The 23,692-nt window shown below is 40.1% G+C and overlaps 1 protein-coding gene across 1 annotated transcript in view; it reads right to left on the reverse strand.

The window, feature by feature from the left end:
* Positions 1 to 1,205: 1,205 nt before the first annotated feature.
* Positions 1,206 to 23,692, reverse strand: part of LOC103464728 (T-complex protein 11-like protein 1) — a 43,397-nt gene continuing 20,910 nt past the window's right edge. Inside the window, exons 3-10 of the mRNA XM_008409039.3 lie at positions 8,005 to 8,134; positions 7,808 to 7,928; positions 6,880 to 7,100; positions 6,237 to 6,373; positions 5,001 to 5,182; positions 4,507 to 4,688; positions 3,999 to 4,171; positions 1,206 to 2,544 (exon numbers count right to left, since the gene is read on the reverse strand). Of these exons, the coding sequence (XP_008407261.1) occupies positions 2,312 to 2,544; positions 3,999 to 4,171; positions 4,507 to 4,688; positions 5,001 to 5,182; positions 6,237 to 6,373; positions 6,880 to 7,100; positions 7,808 to 7,928; positions 8,005 to 8,134 (1,379 nt within the window). The 3' untranslated portion in view covers positions 1,206 to 2,311. The remainder of the gene's footprint in view (positions 2,545 to 3,998; positions 4,172 to 4,506; positions 4,689 to 5,000; positions 5,183 to 6,236; positions 6,374 to 6,879; positions 7,101 to 7,807; positions 7,929 to 8,004; positions 8,135 to 23,692) is intronic.

The following is a 23,692-nucleotide window of genomic DNA, read 5'->3' on the forward strand; positions in this document are numbered from 1 at the left end:
TATAATCTCTGTAACAATGTCAGTAAAGTTTTAGCAAAAGAAACAAGTCAAAAATCTTTGTGGCACAGGACCCTGGAAATCCCCTAAAACAACAAGATGAATTGTTAGCAGACCTGACATGTTTGAGTCTTTCTGAACATTTAGCTTCCAGCTGATGCACAGCTCTAACTTCCCATCCACCTCACTGAGACAGCAGAAAATTCACTCAAAGTTAAAGGAGCATCCCCACTGTTTTCTCACATTGTGCTTCATTGATGTAAACTGATTAAAAAACAAACAAACAAAATCTAATTTTATTATTAAGACTGTGAAAAATTGTTCAACAGGATGAAGATTTCACAAAAGAGTAAATTAAAGATATAGCCTAAATAATTATACTCAGATTTTTGAAACTTGCTTAAACACCTTTACCTTGAGTCACGAGGTTGCATACTGCATACAGTTAGCTTTGTTAATTTTAGATTTTTTTTAAAGTTCATATTGATTTATCTTTGTTGTAGAGGAAGCCAATTGCACAACACTCACTTCCTATGTACTGTTCCTAAGTACAAATGATTATGGAAAAAAAATAAATAAAAAAATGCATTAATATTTCCATCAACATTTTAATGTACGTATCATCAAAGAACAATAAATACATTATACTAACCACAAGAAGGGCATCTATTCTACTGCAGCTGTTTTGCCATCTGGAGGTTTATTTTGGATCATGGTGGAACCATATTACTAATATTAAACATAAAACCTCTCCAAATAATTTTACTTACTGAAGCTGACGGAGCCTCCATTCTGTGTACAGAGGAAGAACAAAACAAAAGGTTGCAGAAACTTTACACAAAAAAGACAAACATAAAATGGTATATAAAGTAAAGAAAGAAAAATATAATTCAATAAAATTTTGAAAGGTTGATTAGTCCTCTTGATAGTTCTGTCTGAAATTACAAATCCATCTAATTGAATGTAGTTTCAGGGCATGAGCCATCACCAGGGACTGATCAACCAATCAGAAGCAAAGCTGTGAAAGCATATATTAGCTGATGGCAAAGGAATTCCACTATTTTTATAAAACACCTCATTTTGATGTGGGTATCTTTAATTTCCTAAAATCTTAGTAATTTAGCACTGTAGACTTAATAATGTACTCATTATTGAGGTTGGTTTCCTATTCACATTGTTGTTTTATTTGTTTATTTTGTTTTCAAGGATCCAAGATCCAAAACCGCTCTTCTAAGAAGTTAAAGTACCATTTTGGTACAGGATCAAGTTCTGCAGAGACGAGTGCACCAAGTAACTCAGATGATTGTCTGGTCTAAATGATGCCCTGCAGACCACCAGGCTAAAACTAATACAAACCAAAGCTACTTTAGACAAAATCTTTGTTAAAATAAATTAAAGATATGTCATATCATATCAGATATCAATTTCAAAAATCTCATTAAAAGTATAAATACAACTGCTTCACTGTGGAAGATTAAAGAAATTAAAGAATATAAGTTCATTTTCTTAAGTGAAAAGACATAATGAGCACTTTACACATTTTCACATTAATCGTTGATCATGGCTCTCAGTCTGGGACGTTGTGTTGTAGCAGAAGAAGAAAAGAAACAAAATATAAACTAACTTTATTACTACAAAGAAATCCCAAAATAAAGCACCACACGTTATTATGAAGGCCATCTGCAGGATATTTATTTTGCTCAGTTCATTATATTTAAATATAGTTTTTCTCTAAGAGTATTTGTTTGAGATTCATGTATTTTTATTTATTTGTTCTGTAATTTGAGATGTTTGAATGGCTGTGAAATATAAAAAGGAAAAAAAAAAGCATTTTGTTTCCCAATAAAATCCTGTTTATTTACACAATTCCCTTATAACAGTATATATATATCTGGTTTATAATCAAAGGTGCAAAAGAAGAATAAAAAGAAATAAAAGAAAAGTGCCCAATGTCTTTGGTAATTCATACATAAACATTCATCAACAGCAAACAAGCTACAGCGTTGAATAAAATATTGTTTACAATATTAGCATATATTTTTGTCTTTCCATTTTGATCTATTTATTTCTGCTACATATTCTTGTATTATGAACACAAATTTGCTAGAATTCAGTAATTGCCTTAGGCTTTCACTCACTCTTTAGTCCTGACATTTGAGAAAATATTCAGTTTCTGTACACTCTAAATATAACTAAAGAAGTTCAGCAACACAGACTTACAGATTTTCATCTCAAGCTCACCCGACGCTCATAATTAAAAAGCAAAATTGTGACAAAATGTTAGCTTATGATCATGTCACTGGGTTTTTTTGGCTCAGCGCGAGTCCTCCCCAGTTTCGCCCTCTCCTGACGGCAGCAGCAGCTTCCTGAGGATGGGTGCATAGAAGGGACCGAAGACGGTTCGGTTGAAGTGGACAATTCGCCCAAAGGCCGTCCCCAACTCTGCGAGCTCGGAACTCACCAGCCCGAGGGGAAACTGCAGCTCTGGACGCCTTTTAGCCGAGCCGCCTTGCAGCATGGCCAGGAGGAAGCCCCGAACTCTTTCTCCTGTGTTGGACAGAGAGAAAAATGGAGGAAAGTCAGAACTGTGCAGAGGCTTTCATCAAAGTTTGAAAGCACGTAAACACTGAAAAAGAAACGTAAAAAGTGCTCGTTATTTTCTCCGATTAGCTAAGAAAGAAAACGGTTGGTTTCAAGTCGCGCTTCTCTTACGGGGGAAAATTGTGCATCTCTAAACACAAGCTTTTAACAAACATTAATAATATATTTCATTTAAAAGCCTGTTAAGATGCCAAAGGTTTACAGAGCAAGTGCAACATTAAAATGTGTCAAAAGTACTACAACTGAAAAAATGAGTTTTTCAATACATATTTATATGTGGTAGTTTAAATTAAATTGTAAATACATCTGTTGTCTAAAGTTGTCTCTACTCTTACACATGTCAATATTTTTATTAGATGAGTAAAGAAAAAAATGTGGAAAAATTAAATCAATATACCTTAAAAGCATACAAAAATATTTGAATTTCTATAATTGGTAGGAATTTATTTTATCTTATTTTCCTAAATTCAGTGGTCATTGGTCTGCCTGTTAAGTCAACCAATCAGATTTTGAGGTCTACTTGACAAGCCAATTTGAAAATCTGAATTATTTTCATAGACTGTAGCACAGGACATATTAAATACTTAAAATTGTTTTGAAGATATGGTGACTTAAAATTCAAATTTCTAACTCATTAAAAGATTTCTTATTTTTATTATTATTTAAATATGTAAATATTTGCTTAATACATTTTTAGAGGACTGTGGTACTTATGGACTTTCTTATTAGACAAGGTAACTTAATGCAGACAACCGAAAACATGCAAAGTTATAAATGGAGTGAATACACATCCAGTGGAAGCCAGGCTCTTTGGGGGGAGAGAAAGGAGCAAAACTACTGGAAGAGATTCTGGTGTTTTAGTATAATAAAAGATTATTATAATAAATAGCTTAAATGGAGAAAGTTGGAGGAGAAATAACATGTTTTGTACAGAAACAGGGATTTGAAGTTTGAAGATTTGAGTGTCATTTGAATGCTAAACTCAATATAAAATTTTCAGAAAGATATTTAAAAAAAGAAGGGATAAACAGGAAAAGACTGAAGACAGAACCTTGGGGAACACAGGTAGAGGCTGGAAATGAGTTAGCTTTGAACACGTTGATATAATAGTGCTTACTTTAGCCAGGGAGCTCAAATTGAGGTGTGTGGCAGTCTTATAAACAGAAAATAATCTGTTTATGGGAGATAGCATGAAAGTCTGCAGTAAATGGGGACGAAAGTGATTAATATTCCAGCCCAGTAGTTTCTGTGCAAGGTATTTTTTTCTTTTCTGTAGCTTGAAATTGATCCATTTTCCCATTAAGGTATCTGCATTTTCTGCACCACACTTTAATCAAGGAGAACAACCAGAATAAACCAGTAATGCCTGGAAAATAACTAGTCTTGGAATCTTGCCTGACCTATAAGTGAGCGGACCGGGTTGTTATTCTTCCACAGGTCAGATATTTGTCCTCTCAGCAGATCCTGGCTCTCCTGAGGAAACTCTCCTCCCCCCTGGGTGCTCAGAGCTTCCTTCACCTGCTGCAGCACCGCCTCCCCGAGCTCCAACAGGACCCTCTTCAGGTCAGCTTCCCTGGAGAAACAGAAACTGGTATTAAAATGTGCAACAGCTCAAATCTATCAGGCTTATAGAAATTCTGTCTTTTATGCAGATCGCTAATTTCGGGGGTAGACATTTTGATTAATTAAAAGCCTGTTGCGATAAATTAATAAATAGTAGGATTATAAAGTTGTTGGACTAATGCCATCCAATAATAATGGCAAGGCTATTCTTAAACGGAAAGAATGAGGTTAGCTGGATCTGTCCTGACAACCTAGTTGCCTCCTGTCACCTCCATTGGTGTCCATCTCATACAATACCTGTTCTCCATGGCAGCCAGTACATGCATCACCCAGTCCTTCTCTTACCTGGTGTGACTGCCCTCCAGCAGGGCAGTGATCGTCTGCTTGAGTTTACCTACAAACCCTTGCAGGGAGAAAGCGACGCCCCGACACTGAGTGGCGGTCAGGAGCAACACGGAGGCCTCCAGGACCAACATCTGGAGCTGCTGGCTCAGAGCGTCCAGGCGGGACCGGTCCATCAGCATGCTCTGCAAAACACGGTCACCTCGTTGCCGTGAGCGACTTTAAGCTTTAGACGAATTCAGACCAAGTATGCGGCGCAGACGCGATGTTGATCGGCGAGTTTGTAACTCCATCCGACATTGCTGTGTTGATACGTGTAATAAAAGGGTTCGGAGCTGCTGTTCTACAAGAGCTCCAGTGTCCTGTCACATGCTTTAACATGCCGCAGGGTGAGGAAGAGTGCACAGAGCAGCTGAATATTCCCCCCACAATCAATAAAATATCACATAGTGTAATGAAAGGTGCAGCGAGAGGTAATTTTCTGAGTTGCTGCTGACCTCAGGATATTTCTGGCCATGCGGGTCCCAGTGGAGCAGATGCATGTAGGCGCGGTTGAGAATAGCAGTGGCGCTGGGGAGAGCTCGACTGTCAGGACCGGGAGAGTCACAGTGAGCTGGGAGCGCCGCCGCCTCCTCGGACGCTGCCGCCACAAGCCAAGCAGCTGTGTTGTCTAGAGAAGCTGAGACAAGAAAAGGGACGCGCTTAAATAAAACACACAATTAAACTGTGCTGCAAACATTGCTGAGGATCTCTTGAGTTTTTTGGATTATACAGGTTCAGATTAGTTTGTGCTTTCAAGAGGTTCTGTAATGTTCACAGCAAAACATTTCTACTATTGGACAACTATGAGACGTCTTGATGTTTTTCTCCGATGAGCTTTTTACAGCACAAGAATAGGGCTGCAATTAACCATCGTTTTAGCATTAATTATTTTCATGATTAATCAATAAAATGGATTTTAAAAATTGGCACATTCACCTGCAGATTTTTCAATTTTCCATTTGAACCTTTTTTATGAAATATTAGAAATAAGCTAAAAGGCAAATGAAACAAAAATTGATGATTAATGTACTGATGTCTTTATCTGTGTGATGTAATGCTCTAATCATTAATGGTGTATTTTCATTTTCATTAGCAGTCAGCAAAAAAAAACATAGTTGACAGGGAAAAAAAGGTTTTAAAATATTATTTTGTGTGTGTAAATAGTCTATATATGTTTTACATAGTGAGCACAGTTACTGAAATAAATAAACTTTTGAATAAAATTATAATTTATTTATTATGACTACAGAGGGCAACAATATTGTTTCTGTCAGGTAAAATTACTCTGCTCTTTTTTCCCATGCAGTTGTTACTGCCATTTCCACAGCTTACAGATGAGTGTTGTGCCTCAAATATAGATACACATTAAATTTTTTATTTTTTTTTACAAAACTTGCTTGTGTCCTGAAGAGGCAGTAAAACAATAGAAGTGGAAGCTGTTTTATTAATCAGTAGCTTTAGTTTTACTTTAAATATCTGCTAGCTTAATTTCTCACACGGCACTGGTAGATAAAAAAGTGGAGGATGGTGATTTAGTGCGACAGAGGTCAGAATTTGTTTAATTGAATACCGAGACATTAAATTACCGTAAATGTTTCTCTCACAAAGTCACCTATGCCATCTACATACATCTCTGTCGCCGCTTAATTAAAACGGAGGAGTGAAACAAAGATAGATTTCCCCCCCTTCACCTGGCTGCTTGTCCAGGATCTGCTGAAATTTGGCTCTCTCATACTGCACAGCCTGCTGCAGTAGATGAGGCCTCAGGCTCTGGATGGTGAAGTTAACCATGTCGCTCTTCATCAGTCCCAAGACGCGGAAGATACCCCTGAAGGAAAAGGTTACTTACTTTTACTTTTTTATTGGCAGTCCCTTGGGAAACGGTTTCATATCTATAGAAGCTTTTCACATTTTGTCACATTAAAAGCACAGCCTCAATGGATTTTATTGAGATTTTATGCAGCAGACCAACACCAAGTAGTGTATAATTGGAAAGTGCAAGGCGATGGCACACAGCATTCAACCACTTTCAGGAATAAAAATCTAAAAAGTGTGCATTTGCATTCAGCCCCCTATACTATGATTCAACTACGGTAAATAAGATCCAGTGCAACCCATTAACTTCAAGTCACCTAATTATAAACACATTTTATCTGTGTGTAAGATGATCTCAGTTTAAATGCAATGGAGTTTTGTGAAGGGCTTTTTGTTGTAACAAAATGTGAAATGTGTTTAAGAGGAGTGACTGTGATGGTTGGACTGACATATTTTATAATCATTTTGTTATATTTTATGCCGTTTTTTTACATAAATGTTACAGATAACGCTGCTTACCGAAGGAGCTCCACGGGCTCTTTGAGGTCTCGCAGTGCCCTGACCTCGGGGTCGCGCACAGGAGCGCATAAAGATGCCATCATGTTTATGACAAATCCTGCCAGCCTGTGGAGGTCCAGCGCTCCGTGTTGGACCTGCTGCTGGATCAACTCCATGTCCAGAACCTCATCCAGCTGAGACCTCAACCTAATGTGACCAGGCAGCAGCAGCGACCCAAGCATCTGAAAGGAAACAGAAGATGTGTTGCTGTAGTTTTACCGAAATGTTTGTTATTAAACCCTCATCGTAAATCATCTCTGATTCTCTGAATTATGGATGCAAACAGTTAACTGAGTTACAATTAACTGCTGATTCATGCATTATTAGATTAAAATTAATTTCAATCAATTAACTAATAACATCCATTTAGATGTTTTTTTAGTGTTGTAGTTTCATCGCCACCCAGAAGAGAAACAAAGACGGCGACAAGCTCCTTAAGTTATCACCTTAATAGCAATCATTTGTCAACTTCTCATTCAGAATTTACTGACGTGAAATGAAGGTGAGGATGCGATGACAGAATAAGCAAAGGGCATAACGCAGGAAAAAAACATAATGCCTATAAGCACGGTTAATTTTGAGTTCGGTCCTGAATGAATGCACTTTTAACATTCCTTCAAGAATAATCACAGACGGTACTTCTGTACAAACATCTCTGTTCATGGGGGATTGAGCGTTTTACATATTTTATTCCTTTCATGTAAAACTAATTTTTCTGTTTATTCTATCAGTATTTAATACAGCTGAAACAAAATAATGTTAAAAATAATGCTTGTTTTTTTTAATTCAAGATATGAGAAATTTAGCCTTTCCTGTAATGGAAGACAGGCTGTCATCTTAATAAAGGTTGGCTTTTCAAAAAGAGTCCTTCAAATTAAAGAAAACTTACAGTTTTGACCTCCTGCAGCAGGATAACTGCTTGGCTGTAGTTTGGGGGATCGCTGCTCAGCTGTTCCTGCAGACTGTCCCAAAACGCCTGGTGAATGATGTCTGTCACTCTGCCCTCCAGACTAAAACAGAAGCAACTGTTTAATTTAACTCAACAGTTTTGATTTGTGAAGCAATAACTGGTTGAATGCATCTTGCCTGTCAGTGGGAGGGCTTTTTGGTTTGATGCAGAAGTCTCCGTTCACCACTATCTCATGTGCAAGGCTCAGGTTGGAAACACAGTTTTCCAGCTCCATCAGACTGGATAATGAAGCAGTGGGTGGACTCCCTGATGCAAACACACACACACACACACACACACACACACACACACGTTTGTCTCGCTGTCTTTGCAAAGACTTTCCATTGACTTCCATTCATTTCTACAGTCGAACTCCAACCACAACTCAATGGGGTATATGCCACGAGAGGTGGTGACGTATTTCCGTTTGAATTTATGCCCTATAGATTGGTTCCGGGTCCTGCTCGCTCCTATTGTTTTTTAGCCAAAGCTGCAAGATCTGTACCATGAAAAAGACGCAAAACTTAAAATATCTGTGAGCTACTGGTGCAACAATCGAGTTTTTTGGTGTGCCGTTGTGTCCCGTAAATAGCCAGTACCATCCAGTGCTTAGTTTTTTCATTTTCCTGCTGATATCAAGGCGAAAGCAGACTGCAGCCAAAACTTAGCCACTACAGCTAACACACGGTTTGTAGCTGCCTGCTATTTCAAAGCTTGGGGATGTTGAAGATCCAGCGTTAGAAATGGGAAGACGGAGGTTAAAAGGGAGCTGTACGAGCTTCGTTCAGCCTAATAATTTGTTGGAGGACAATAATGCGGAAGGAAATCCACTGCAACGGGAACAGGCTGAGAACAGAGGCAGTCAATACATGTGTGTTGATGTATGCGTTTGTGTTATATGGAGTATGAAATTATTTTTAGGCAACTCCTTAGCTTTTGTTTATGTGACAATTATAAAATACATTTAACGTGCAGTCGGAACGCCGAGTCCCTCCGATACCGAGCACGGTAATTTAAGAACAGCCGAGAGCAGCAACGCTTCAGCCCGATCCAAACCACACAGGTAGTCAGTCAGATTAAGGTCCAAAACCTTCGGTTTACAACCGCGGTAAAGCTAGCCGGCTCTGCGTCCAGCCACCGCCATTTAAGTGTCACCGATCCACATTAAAAACCCACAGAACAAATGGTACAAATTACGTATTTTCCGAATCCCGGAAATATGACATCTACCTTTGCTGTTTCATAATTATAATCCACATTGAAGTGATTTTTTTCCACTTGGCTGCTATAATCTGTTTTTGCATTACACAACGTAATTTCTCTTTTTTCCCCTCTGAGATTCTGCTTAGAAAATGAGGTTATAAAGTTACACCCTCCCGCTGCTTTTTGTTTCTAAAATAGTAAATTTAGGTTTGCCTTGACTTTTATAAACTAATGCCTCTTATATGCATCATTTTTTGTATTACTGTTGGTACAGATAGGCGAACACGGTGCTTTGCCTGCTAGTAATTTAAATTAATTTCAGCTGCACACTTTCAAAAGAGTATTCAGATTTTAACATGCATTTTCTAAGTAATAAATATTTCAGTTCACTCTTACTCAGTAACTTCAGTGTTGTTACACCTCTGAAATATTTTTTGCAGTTTCTTTGTGATACCAGAACTATTTCACTTACACATTTAATTTCCTGAGATATTGTCAGTTTATTTTCAAGCAAAACTCTCAAAAAGAGCTGAGGATTTATTCGTTTTGATTACGTTGTGCAGCTAAATATGGAAGCTTATTAGTTTTTTTTTTTTGTTGTTTTTAATTTTTCAGGTTTGCATCTCAACACCTTGTGATGTGTTTCTGACCCATTATAGAGCCTCTGTGCCGATTACCTTTCCACTGGATCCAAGCCCCTGGACCAGCTGACAGGGTCCATCAGTCCACGGTCTGCCGGATCATCACAACGTGGACTAACTTTTTATTTACAGTACTTGGTTAAACTATGATCTTGAAACCGGAGCACCAGATATGCAAAAATCTACCTGCAGACTTTGTTGGCTACCCTGACACTGCAGGGTAGCCAACAGTGTCAGGAGTGTCCAGGGGGCTGAGCCGGTCTTCCTCTCCTCCAGAGTGACGAGTTTTCATCACCAGTAAAAGTGATGAAAACTCCAGAAGTATTGCAATACTTATAGGAAAGTAGAGTTTTAGGAAAGTATTGCAATACTTTCCTATAACAAAATAGACCTGCAGAAAGAAATTACTAATAAAATATCTTACATATGCCTAGTGTTATGCTCTATATGGAGATGTTCGTTAGCTTTGATTGTATATGTCACATTTTTGTAATTTATCATTGTTTATTAAACTTTGAAAGCTGAGTGGCTTTATTAATATTCTGTCCTAAAAGGCGGTTAGATGTGCCCTTTTTTTGGTGTTGAGAACCTGCCCCTTGGCGTCATCACAGAGAAAAGGCAAACACGGCGTCATAACAGAGAAAAGTCAAATATGGCGTCATCAAAGATTAAACGCAAACGTGGCGTCATCAGAGAAAACGCTAACATGGCGTCATAAAAGACTAAACGCAAACGTGGCGTCATCACAGACTAAACTCAAATGTGGCGTCATCACAGAGAAAAGGCAAACATGGCATCATCACAGAGAAAACACAAACGTGGCATCATCAGAGAAGAAGCAAACTGTTAGAGATTTTTTGGTATTATCATTTTGTTTCAGGTTAAAGTGTTCTCTTGTTTAAACTGTATGTGTGAACTGACCTGGAAGTCACAGCTGCCTGTTATCTTCATGTGAAACAGTTTGACCGAGATTTGAACCGGGCTCAGATCAGGGGCCAGATGTTAAATTGTTTTACGACCTTTGCTTTGTTTAGGTAAAATGTTTTACGACCTTTGCTGTTTTTCCTCTGCTGTCTATCTTGCCTATCCTCCCTCTTTGAAGTTTGAGAATAAAAGACAAGCTGTATCCAAAGAGAAGCAGAACGCTCTGTGAACAGCTCTGAGAAGCAGTTGACAGAGTCTTCTCCTTTTGCTTGCAGAAGTTTAGTCATAAATTCATATACGTTGTCTGTGGTTCTTTTATGTAGGTTCTAGGAAAATACCTATCATTTTGGTGCCGAAACCCGGGATCTCTCATACCGACCGCTGTCAGGCAGAGGAAGGCGCGCTGAATCCATGCATGGCCAGAGTCAATTGGACCTGGAAAGAAAGACCCAGGAAGTAGAATTCTTCGCTGGGCCAGCGACACATGTCCGACTTTGTCTGCCAACGGCGGAATGACGAGATCCGACTGGACAACCCGAAAACTACAGAAACGTAGGTGAATTTTAAAATGGCTATTTTAGTGGTTTGAGTTCCCTTGTATGATGTCGCTCTGCTAAAACTCTGTGGTTTGAGAATCCTTGTATGATGTCGCTCTGCTAAAACTCTGTGGTTTGAGAATCCTTGTATGATGTCGCTCTGCTAAAACTCTGTGGTTTGAGAATCCTTGTATGATGTCGCTCTGCTAAAACTCTGTGGTTTGAGAATCCTTGTATGATGTCGCTCTGCTAAAACTCTGAGGTCTGAGAATCCTTGTATGATGTCGCTCTGCTAAAACTCTGTTCGAGGAGACCCCATAAGGGTAAGTCCTCAGGCGGATAGGAAGCTTGTCATTGCTGTGTGGTTTTGATTTTTTGATGGGTAAAATATCACTGGTGCTGAGTTATCTGACAAGGCAAAAACAGATAATGTTGCGCTAAATCGTAGTCATTACTGTGCTTATATTGCTGGTTTGCTACTGCTGCTTTGTGTGTGTGAGAGTGATTGGAGGTTTAAATACCGCTCTGTATTTTACCTCATATAAAACAGTGGAATTAAACAGCAAACCTCTTGTGGATGCAATAGGCAAGATTCTCCCACTCGAAAGAGTCGAAGCGGGGAATACCACAACAAGGTATTTTAATTGCTGACCCACTGAAAAGATCTCCAGTTCATAGGACTCCCTAGGAGTCAACGAACCTGGACCAAATTTAAATAATTTCAAATAAATAATATTTTTAAGCTGAAATTGCAAGTGTTTTAAATATGGGAAATAAACATTCTTGTAATTCATCACTCGGTAAGGGCGCCGATGGGGATGAAAAGTACATGCTGTCCAGGTTTCCTGGTAGCACTGTACACATGAAAAAATGGAGAAAGAAATATAAAATAGATGGAAAGCTAAAAATCGATCAATGGCAAACAATTGTGGGAATTTTGGAGAGTAGTGTAGAAAGAAAAATGGGAATAAAAAAAAAAAAAAAAAAAGGAGAATGAGCTGAGGTGTGCTAAATTATGGTTAAATGAATCTAAAAACTTAATTATAGAGAAGGAAGAAAATAAAGTAATTCCAAGCACACGGAATGCTGCAGCGGTGCAGGGAGAGCAAGCTCCTGCAGCCACCTCTCCCCTGGCTGCTTCAGCAGCTCCGTCTGCCCCAGTATCAGCCGCTGCTGTTCCAGCAACACGACTGTATCCTTCCCTAAAGGAAGGGACACAAAACTTATATATCTTTAGACCCTGTACCTTAGAAGAGGTCAGGAAAGCTGTGAAAGGATCAGATGTTTTTCACCTGGAGAAATTTGGAGGTTTATATACCTCTGCCTTTTCCAACGACCGGACAAAAGGCCGTGGAAGAGGCAGAGGCAGAGGAGGTCACGATAGGCGAAGACCCCAAAATAACACCCCACAAAATCTACGGTATTCAAAAGGCTGCTGGATTTGTGGCAATATTGGTCACTGGGCAAGAAACTGCCCTTCAAAGAATGTTGCACGGGGCGACAAGAGGGGTGGTGGAGTGAGGAGACCACAAATAGGAGAAATCCTCAGCATAATCAGACTCTACCACACCCCAAAAACACAAACCCCCAGTCCAAATTGATGAAATGCTAGAGACATGTGCATGCAGTTTAAGACGTTAAGTAAAACCATAAAAGAAATTGAATTCCTGCAAGAAATCAGTGTATGCAAAATAATTTTTAATGTTACTACAAAATTTGGTTTAAACCTCACAAGTGAGAAATAATTTGTTTTAAGAAATACTGATGTTTGTTTTGTTTTTCTTTTTTTGAGCATTCCTACACCTTTGAAGAAAAACCAGTAAAGAGAGGTCTCACTGAAATAAAGCATGGGAACAACTTCTTTGTATGCTAAAAGTGGAATCATGAAGGAGGAGAAGCAGGAAAAATAAAACTAAATAATAAAATTGTCCTCAGAGAACAATGTTTAATGTATTGTGTAATATTATAACACCAAATTGGTGAAATGATTCTTAGCTGTCTATCTGGAGGGGTCAGCGGTCAGAGTAAGGTACCGACCTGGACATTAAACCAGCCTCGTAAACTCTCTTAGGCCTTGAGAGGAGGGCTGCCCGCTGACTTCACAGTCTGCAGCACTGAGATCAACAAATTTAGAGAAATCCATTGTTCTCTGGTGAGACGTGTCTTAGATGAAGTTAACTTAAACTTACATTCTACATTTTACAAGTTAATGGTGAACATGATGAAAGAGACTACAGCTTTTAACATGTTTCATGTTTATATGTGTTTGAATAAGGAAATGGTTTATGACTTCTTAAAAAGTTGGATAATAAGTGGCTAAAAGCTATACGATGAAAAGTAAAGAAAGTTATAATTGACTCTTATTTGCTTCTTTCCTTTTCCTCTGTCTGAGCCTCGCTGCGCTGCGTCTGACCTCTGACCTCAGCTCAGATCTGTCCTGCCAATCAGATGACTCCCTCCTTTATCACCAGCCAGTTGATAAAGAAGCGAAAAAGGACAGGACGATTTCTACCAACTGGACACTGAAGGCAATAAAGTGTCCACTGGTCCTAATTCCTTGACATCTGGGAACTGCCATGCAGCAAAACTACTGTATGGAGTCCTGCTAGACGTTTGGAAAAAGAAAGCAAACTGAACTGTTTGCCGCTTGTTTCATTGGTGGACAAAGGGACGGTCTGGACAACTTATAAATAATCCAACACCAGAGCCAGTTGGACTGACAGGGAGCTGGAGAAGAGACAGAGGGAGGACCAGCTGCAGTGACGCTAGCAGCAGGAGGGGGAAGCGAGAAGCAAGACAGAAAGGAGAAATGCAGATAAGTAATACACACACCGCTGTGATAAGAGAATGTGCTTACTAATCCTGTTTGCATATAGGAATTATCTATTTAGAAAAGAACATTTTGAAGGTTTTAAGGTACAATGTTAAATAAAAATCTTTCATTTTGTACCCATTAACTCAGTCCTTAACAGAAGGACCAGTGATCCTTTTAGGGCCCACGAGCCATAGATTGGGAAACTGTGAAGGAAAAAACTGTAATGGTTAAAAGTTAAGAAAAAAAAAACTGAGTGTGATACGGCTAAATTACACCAACTAAAATTCTTAGATTCAAAACTAATAATGATTTGCAAATGTTTTATTTTCTTTGAAATAAATATACAAGTTTGGAACTAAATTAAACATATCTAAGTGTTGAACTTAATTGATATTGCAGTGTTGAAATACTATGGAGTATTTCTTTGCATTTAACTGAAACGCTTAACTTAGAGTTTAATTATATAAAGAATCTATAAATTGATTGGGATTGTGTTTGTGTGTTTTATATTGGGATGAATGACAATTATTTTGAGACGAGAGAAATTTTTCTGCTAAATTGAGTAACGGATAAAATTATTGACCATTTAATTTTTTATATAAAAACTTACATTGTAAACTTGTCTGAAATGCGAGGTTAAGGGAAAGTCTGAGACTTTAAGCAACCTTGTAAACGGCTACTAAAAACTGATGATTGTGATTAAAAGCAACATTTTCTAGACTTCAGTCTAGAACATTTTAATCCAGATTTGATTGATAGTCAATAAATTCAAAAAGAAATGGAAAATTAGAGGATTTGAGGTTTTGGTTTAATTTCAGGATGGTCATTTTTATTTAGGAAGAGTTATGCTTTGATGAATTTGATAACATCTACAGGGAAACCAGTCACCCATGCATCCTTGCTTAAGAATCTTTTGCAGGCCATATATTTACCAGCTGAACTAGCAGTTTGTAAGTGTGCAGTGCACACCACGGGACAGGATGAGGTTTCAAGTGGCAATAGATTAGCTGATAAAGTAGCAAAGGAAGCTGCAGCTGGGAAGCATGGGGGAGACAATTTCTCAATACAGATAGAAGATCCTCAAGTAATAGACAAAGCTGTGTTAAAAGACATGCAAGATAATGCTCCAAACGCAGAAAAACAAATGTGGATAACTAAAGGGGCGACACTGAATGATGATAACATTTTTTCAGTAAATAGAAGTCGGTCCTTCCAAAATCTCTATTTAGAGCGGCAGCAATTTTGACACATGGACATTGTCATGTGTCAACAGGGGGGATGGTCTCTATGCTACAACAGCATTTTACCACATATGGATTAAATTCTTACTTAAAAAGTTTTTTGTACTGCATGTCCAGTTTGTGTCAGAAACAATCCTCAAGGAAACATTAGACCAAGAAGAGGATGTTTCCCAAAACCCTCATCCATTTCAAACAACGCATATGGACTTTATTGAACTCACACAAAGTGGACCACATAAATATTGTTTGGTGATGATTGATGCTTTTTCTAAAAGAGTTGAAGTAGTTCCAGCAAAGCCTGCTTTTGACAAAATTTATGGGAGAGCTTACATATTGCCTCTGTTTGCTCCAGACTTACAGAAAGCTGATGAAGAACAAACATTGGTAGATTATATGATCAGGATCCTGAAACAGAAAGAGGTGTTAAATGCAAATTTACTGCCGTCTGACTGTTCTCCTCTACAGGAAATAAATAAAACCACCCCCATCCAGCCAGGAAACTGGGTCTACATAAAGGTCACCAACAGTCGTAAAGACCCAGCTGGATACATCTCAGTCCCTGCAAGCTGCAGAGAGTGTTTGAACCCCTAAGTAGGCGGAGGGAGGAAGGCCGGACTTCAAAGGGGGGCTATTTTTTAGGGTAGCTCGTCTCAAACCCGGTGAAGAAACGCTTAAGATTCCCCCGTCTTTAGGTTGGGGGTTCTGACATCTCTGTGCACCGAGCAGCAATGGGGACTCCATATGCCAGATGGATCTTCTACTGCGCTGTGACTGCAGCATCAACCTGTGGTGGAAACTAATGAATAGAACCGCGTACGAGGGACATGCTGTGAACTGCTATGTGTGTGCGCAGCTGCCAATCGCCACACACAACTCAGGTCTGCGTGTAGGACACATCACGGATGACAAACAGATGTGTCTCTATGGCCTGAGCACACAACCACGACTAAGCGTCCCCATGCCAAAGGGATGCAAATGGTGTAAAAATGACTATTCTGTTCTACTTCAGATAGGAGATGCCGTGAAGGAACTTTTTGGATCTATGAACTGTTCCTTTAATGCTGACGTATTTCCATTTCCACTAACCGCATGGAAAATACCAGAGACCATTTCTTTAGCAGGAGCTAAACCCGGGTCTCTGAGGAGCTGCGTGTTCAACAACGGACACGTTTCTCTTGGAATGTTACCTTGGAACTTGTGTAACAGAGTTTACACCCACTGCGAAACGACACCGGATTACATCAACTGCATCGCCTGTAGGGGTCAAAGGATGACTCCACACTGCAAAGTCTGGAAGGACAACCTAGACTGTGACAACTTGCTTCAGGAGAGGAGTTTCAACATCACGCATAAGACAAAGAGGAAACAGGAGACAACGCTGTGCAGTGCCATAGTGCCAGGAGACTATGGTTCACGGGTGATGGCAGACTGGTACTTCTTGTGAGGAAATGGAGCTTAGCTGCCCGCTCCAAGCATGCAGTTATGCCAGAGGCCTCACTACGGACACTGGAGTTCCATGGGAAATTCAAGATCTGGACCGGAGGTGAAAAGTTCATGCAGAGCATGTTCCCAGGAGTTGGATTAGGAGAAGTTCAGGACCACGTTGAAATCAACAGATATGGATTACTGCAACTCATCAACAGCGCACACCGGCTGGCAGACGGCTCCATGAGAGGGCTGACTGAACTGAGAAACATGGTTTTGCAAAATCGTGTTGTGCTTGACCTGCTCACAGCCTCTCAGGGAGGTGTTTGTAAAATCATTGGCCCAGCGTGCTGTACATTTGTTCCGGATGAAACAGGAGCTGGTGGAACTATTTCTGATGCTCTACATGGCCTGGAGGAACTTAAACATTGTGTAGACGGTGCTACGAAAGGATCACATCCTTTTGACTTTCTGTCTTGGTTCACGTCTGGGCCGTGGTGGACTTTACTGTTGAAGATTGTTACACCAATTCTGACTGTGTTGATTCTTTTTTGCCTGTTTACAACTTGCATCATGTCATGCCTTCGTAGCATGATGCTAAAGACATTTAACACAGCCATGATCAACTATCAGATGGTCAGGGTAATCTCTGACACCGATGAAGATTACATGTCTCTTCAGAGAGATGAAGATGAAAAAAAAAAAATGTATGACGATGTCCTGTAACTAATAAACAGATGGAATCAAATGTTTTATGACGCCTACACCGAAAATGTGAAAACAAGTGGTGCTAGTGATGAGACACCTGCATTTGGTTTATTTTGCTGTTTCTTTCTTTTGTTTTTGTTCATTTCATTTATTCATTATATTAATTTAGTCATTGTGTAACTTTTATGTTTAGACTAGGGAACAAAAAAAAAAAAAAAAAAACATTCTTGCATTTATTGGTTCTATTTTATTTCTTTTCTTTTCTATGCTTGGCTTTTGAATAGGGTTTACACACATGGTAAAATGATAAAAAGGGGGGAATGTTAGAGATTTTTTGGTATTATCATTTTGTTTCAGGTTAAAGTGTTCTCTTGTTTAAACTGTATGTGTGAACTGACCTGGAAGTCACAGCTGCCTGTTATCTTCATGTGAAACAGTTTGACCGAGATTTGAACCGGGCTCAGATCAGGGGCCAGATGTTAAATTGTTTTACGACCTTTGCTTTGTTTAGGTAAAATGTTTTACGACCTTTGCTGTTTTTCCTCTGCTGTCTATCTTGCCTATCCTCCCTCTTTGAAGTTTGAGAATAAAAGACAAGCTGTATCCAAAGAGAAGCAGAACGCTCTGTGAACAGCTCTGAGAAGCAGTTGACAGAGTCTTCTCCTTTTGCTTGCAGAAGTTTAGTCATAAATTCATATACGTTGTCTGTGGTTCTTTTATGTAGGTTCTAGGAAAATACCTATCACAAACCTGGCGTCATCAAAGACTAAACGCAAACGTGGCGTCATCAAAGACTAAACGCAAATGTGGCGTCATCAAAGACTAAACGCAAACATGGCGTCATCAAAGACTAAACTCAAACATGGCGTCATCAGAGAAAAAGCAAACACGGCGTCATCACAGAGAAAACACAAACGTGGCTTCAAAGACTAAATGCAAACGTGGCGTCATCAGACAAAACGCAAACATGGCGTCATCACAGAGAAAATGCAAACGTGGCGTCATCAAAGACTAAACGCAAAGATTAAATGCTAACATCGTGTCATCATAGAAAACGCAAATATCGCGTCATGAAAGATTACACGCAAACATCGCGTCATCAAAGAAAACGCAAACACGGCGTCATCAGAGAAAAGGCTAACGTGGCATCATCACAGAGAAAACGCAAACACGGTGTCATCACAGAGAAGAAGCAAACATGGCGTCATCACAGAGAAAACGCATTCGTGGCGTCATCATAGACTAAACTCAAACATGGCGTCATCAAAGATTAAACGCAAACGTGGTGTCATCAGAGAAAAGGCAAACATGGCATCATCACAGAGAAGAAGCAAACATGGCGTCATCACAGACAAAACGCAAACGTGGTGTCATCAAAGACTAAACTAAAACATGGCGTCATAAGAGAAAAAGCAAACACGGCGTCATCACAGAGAAAACGCAAACGTGGCGTCATCAGAGAAAAAGCAAACACAGCGTCATCACAGAGAAAACGCAAACATGGCGTCATCATAGAGAAAACGCAAACGTGGCGTCATCAGAGAATAGGCAAAAGTGGCGTCATCACAGAGAAAACGCTAACGTGGCGTTATAAAAGACAAAACGCAAACGTGGCGTCATCAAAGATTAAATGCTAACATCGCGTCATGCAAGATTACACGCAAACATCGCGTCATGAAAGATTACACGCAAACATCGCGTCATCAAAGAAAACGCAAACATCGCGTCATGAAAGATTACACGCAAACATCGCGTCATCAAAGAAAACGCAAACACGGCGTCATCACAGACAAAACGCAAACGTGGTGTCATCAAAGACTAAACTCAAACATGGCGTCATAAGAGAAAAAGCAAACACGGCGTCATCACAGAGAAAACGCAAACATGGCGTAATCATAGAGAAAACGCAAACGTGGTGTCATCAAAGACTAAACTCAAACATGGCGTCATAAGAGAAAAAGCAAACACGGCGTCATCACAGAGAAAACGCAAACATGGCGTAATCATAGAGAAATCGCAAACGTGGTGTCATCAAAGACTAAACTCAAACATGGCGTCATCAGAGAAAAAGCAAACACAGCGTCATCACAGAGAAAACGCAAACATGGCGTCATCATAGAGAAAACGCAAACGTGGTGTCATCAGAGAGAAAACGCTAATGTGGCGTTATAAAAGACAAAACGCAAACGTGGTGTCATGAAAGACTAAACGCAAACGTGGTGTCATCAGAGAAAACGCAAACACGGCGTCATCAGAGAATAGGCAAACGTGGCGTCATCACAGAGAAAACGCAAACGTGGCGTCATCAAAGATTAAATGCTAACATGGCGTCATCAGAGAAAAAGCAAACACGGCGTCATCAGAGAAAAGACAAACATGGCGACATCAAAGACTAAACTCAAACATGGCGTCATCACAGACAAAACGCAAACGTGGTGTCATCAAAGACTAAACTCAAACATGGCGTCATAAGGGAAAAAGCAAACACGGCGTCATGACAGAGAAAACGCAAACATGGCGTCATCACAGAGATAACGCAAACGTGGTGTCATCAAAGACTAAACTCAAACATGGCGTCATAAGGGAAAAAGCAAACACGGCGTCATGACAGAGAAAACGCAAACATGGCGTCATCACAGAGATAACGCAAACGTGGTGTCATCAAAGACTAAACTCAAACATGGCGTCATCAGAGAAAAAGCAAACACAGCGTCATCACAGAGAAAACGCAAACATGGCATCATCATAGAGAAAACGCAAACACGGCGTCATCAGAGAAAAGGCAAACGTGGCATCATCACAGAGAAGAAGCAAACATGGCATCATCACAGAGAAAACGCAAACGTGGTGTGATCAAAGACTAAACTCAAACATGGCGTCATCAGAGAATAGGCAAACGTGGCGTCATCACAGAGAAAACGCTAATGTGGCGTTATAAAAGACAAAACGCAAACGTGGTGTCATCAAAGATTAAATGCTAACATTGCGTCATCATAGAAAACGTAAACATCGCGTCATCAAAGATTAAACGCAAACATCGCGTCATCAAAGAAAACGCAAACACGGCGTCATCAGAGAAAAGGCAAACGTGGCATCATAACAGAGAAAATGCAAACACGGCGTCATCACAGAGAAGAATCAAACATGGCGTCATCACAGAGAAGAAGCAAACATGGCGTCATCACAGACAAAACGCAAACGTGGTGTCATCAAAGACTAAACTCAAACATGGCGTCATAAGAGAAAAAGCAAACACGGCGTCATCACAAAGAAAACGCAAACATGGCGTCATCACAGAGATAACGCAAACGTGGTGTCATCAAAGACTAAACTCAAACATGGCGTCATCAGAGAAAAAGCAAACACAGCGTCATCACAGAGAAAACGCAAACACGGCGTCATCAGAGAAAAAGCAAACACAGCGTCATCACAGAGAAAACGCAAACATGGCGTCATCATAGAGAAAACGCAAACGTGGCGTCATCAAAGATTAAACGCAAACATCGCGTCATCAAAGAAAACGCAAACACGGGGTCATCAGAGAAAAGGCAAACGTGGCATCATCACAGAGAAGAAGCAAACATGGCATCATCACAGAGAAGAAGCAAACATGGCGTCATCACAGACAAAACGCAAACATGGCGTAATCATAGAGAAAACGCAAACGTGGTGTCATCAAAGACTAAACTCAAACATGGCGTCATAAGAGAAAAAGCAAACACGGCGTCATCACAGAGAAAACGCAAACATGGCGTAATCATAGAGAAAACGCAAACGTGGTGTCATCAAAGACTAAACTCAAACATGGCGTCATCAGAGAAAAAGCAAACACGGCGTCATCAGAGAAAAGACAAACATGGCGACATCAAAGACTAAACTCAAACATGGCGTCATCACAGACAAAACGCAAACGTGGTGTCATCAAAGACTAAACTCAAACATGGCGTCATAAGGGAAAAAGCAAACACGGCGTCATGACAGAGAAAACGCAAACATGGCGTCATCACAGAGATAACGCAAACGTGGTGTCATCAAAGACTAAACTCAAACATGGCGTCATAAGGGAAAAAGCAAACACGGCGTCATGACAGAGAAAACGCAAACATGGCGTCATCACAGAGATAACGCAAACGTGGTGTCATCAAAGACTAAACTCAAACATGGCGTCATCAGAGAAAAAGCAAACACAGCGTCATCACAGAGAAAACGCAAACATGGCATCATCATAGAGAAAACGCAAACACGGCGTCATCAGAGAAAAGGCAAACGTGGCATCATCACAGAGAAGAAGCAAACATGGCATCATCACAGAGAAAACGCAAACGTGGTGTGATCAAAGACTAAACTCAAACATGGCGTCATCAGAGAATAGGCAAACGTGGCGTCATCACAGAGAAAACGCTAATGTGGCGTTATAAAAGACAAAACGCAAACGTGGTGTCATCAAAGATTAAATGCTAACATTGCGTCATCATAGAAAACGTAAACATCGCGTCATCAAAGATTAAACGCAAACATCGCGTCATCAAAGAAAACGCAAACACGGCGTCATCAGAGAAAAGGCAAACGTGGCATCATAACAGAGAAAATGCAAACACGGCGTCATCACAGAGAAGAATCAAACATGGCGTCATCACAGAGAAGAAGCAAACATGGCGTCATCACAGACAAAACGCAAACGTGGTGTCATCAAAGACTAAACTCAAACATGGCGTCATAAGAGAAAAAGCAAACACGGCGTCATCACAAAGAAAACGCAAACATGGCGTCATCACAGAGATAACGCAAACGTGGTGTCATCAAAGACTAAACTCAAACATGGCGTCATCAGAGAAAAAGCAAACACAGCGTCATCACAGAGAAAACGCAAACACGGCGTCATCAGAGAAAAAGCAAACACAGCGTCATCACAGAGAAAACGCAAACATGGCGTCATCATAGAGAAAACGCAAACGTGGCGTCATCAAAGATTAAACGCAAACATCGCGTCATCAAAGAAAACGCAAACACGGGGTCATCAGAGAAAAGGCAAACGTGGCATCATCACAGAGAAGAAGCAAACATGGCATCATCACAGAGAAGAAGCAAACATGGCGTCATCACAGACAAAACGCAAACATGGCGTAATCATAGAGAAAACGCAAACGTGGTGTCATCAAAGACTAAACTCAAACATGGCGTCATAAGAGAAAAAGCAAACACGGCGTCATCACAGAGAAAACGCAAACATGGCGTAATCATAGAGAAAACGCAAACGTGGTGTCATCAAAGACTAAACTCAAACATGGCGTCATAAGAGAAAAAGCAAACACGGCGTCATCACAGAGAAAACGCAAACATGGCGTAATCATAGAGAAATCGCAAACGTGGTGTCATCAAAGACTAAACTCAAACATGGCGTCATCAGAGAAAAAGCAAACACAGCGTCATCACAGAGAAAACGCAAACATGGCGTCATCATAGAGAAAACGCAAACGTGGTGTCATCAGAGAGAAAACGCTAATGTGGCGTTATAAAAGACAAAACGCAAACGTGGTGTCATGAAAGACTAAACGCAAACGTGGTGTCATCAGAGAAAACGCAAACACGGCGTCATCAGAGAATAGGCAAACGTGGCGTCATCACAGAGAAAACGCAAACGTGGCGTCATCAAAGATTAAATGCTAACATGGCGTCATCAGAGAAAAAGCAAACACGGCGTCATCAGAGAAAAGACAAACATGGCGTCATCAGAGATTAAACGCAAACGTGGCGTCATCAAAGATTAAACGCAAACGTGGTGTCATCAGAGAAAAGGCAAACACGGCGTCATCACAGACAAAACGCAAACGTGGTGTCATCAAAGACTAAACTCAAACATGGCGTCATCACAGACAAAACGCAAACGTGGTGTCATCAAAGACTAAACTCAAACATGGCGTCATAAGGGAAAAAGCAAACACGGCGTCATGACAGAGAAAACGCAAACATGGCATCATCATAGAGAAAACGCAAACGTGGCGTCATCAAAGATTAAACGCAAACACGGCGTCATCAGAGAAAAGGCAAACGTGGCATCATCACAGAGAAGAAGCAAACATGGCATCATCACAGAGAAAACGCAAACGTGGTGTGATCAAAGACTAAACTCAAACATGGCGTCATCAGAGAATAGGCAAACGTGGCGTCATCACAGAGAAAACGCTAATGTGGCGTTATAAAAGACAAAACGCAAACGTGGTGTCATCAAAGATTAAATGCTAACATTGCGTCATCATAGAAAACGTAAACATCGCGTCATCAAAGATTAAACGCAAACATCGCGTCATCAAAGAAAACGCAAACACGGCGTC

The sequence above is a fragment of the Poecilia reticulata genome, chromosome 5, assembly GCF_904066995.2.
Source record: "Poecilia reticulata chromosome 5, P_reticulata-male-v2, whole genome shotgun sequence".
NCBI lineage: Eukaryota > Metazoa > Chordata > Actinopteri > Cyprinodontiformes > Poeciliidae > Poecilia > Poecilia reticulata.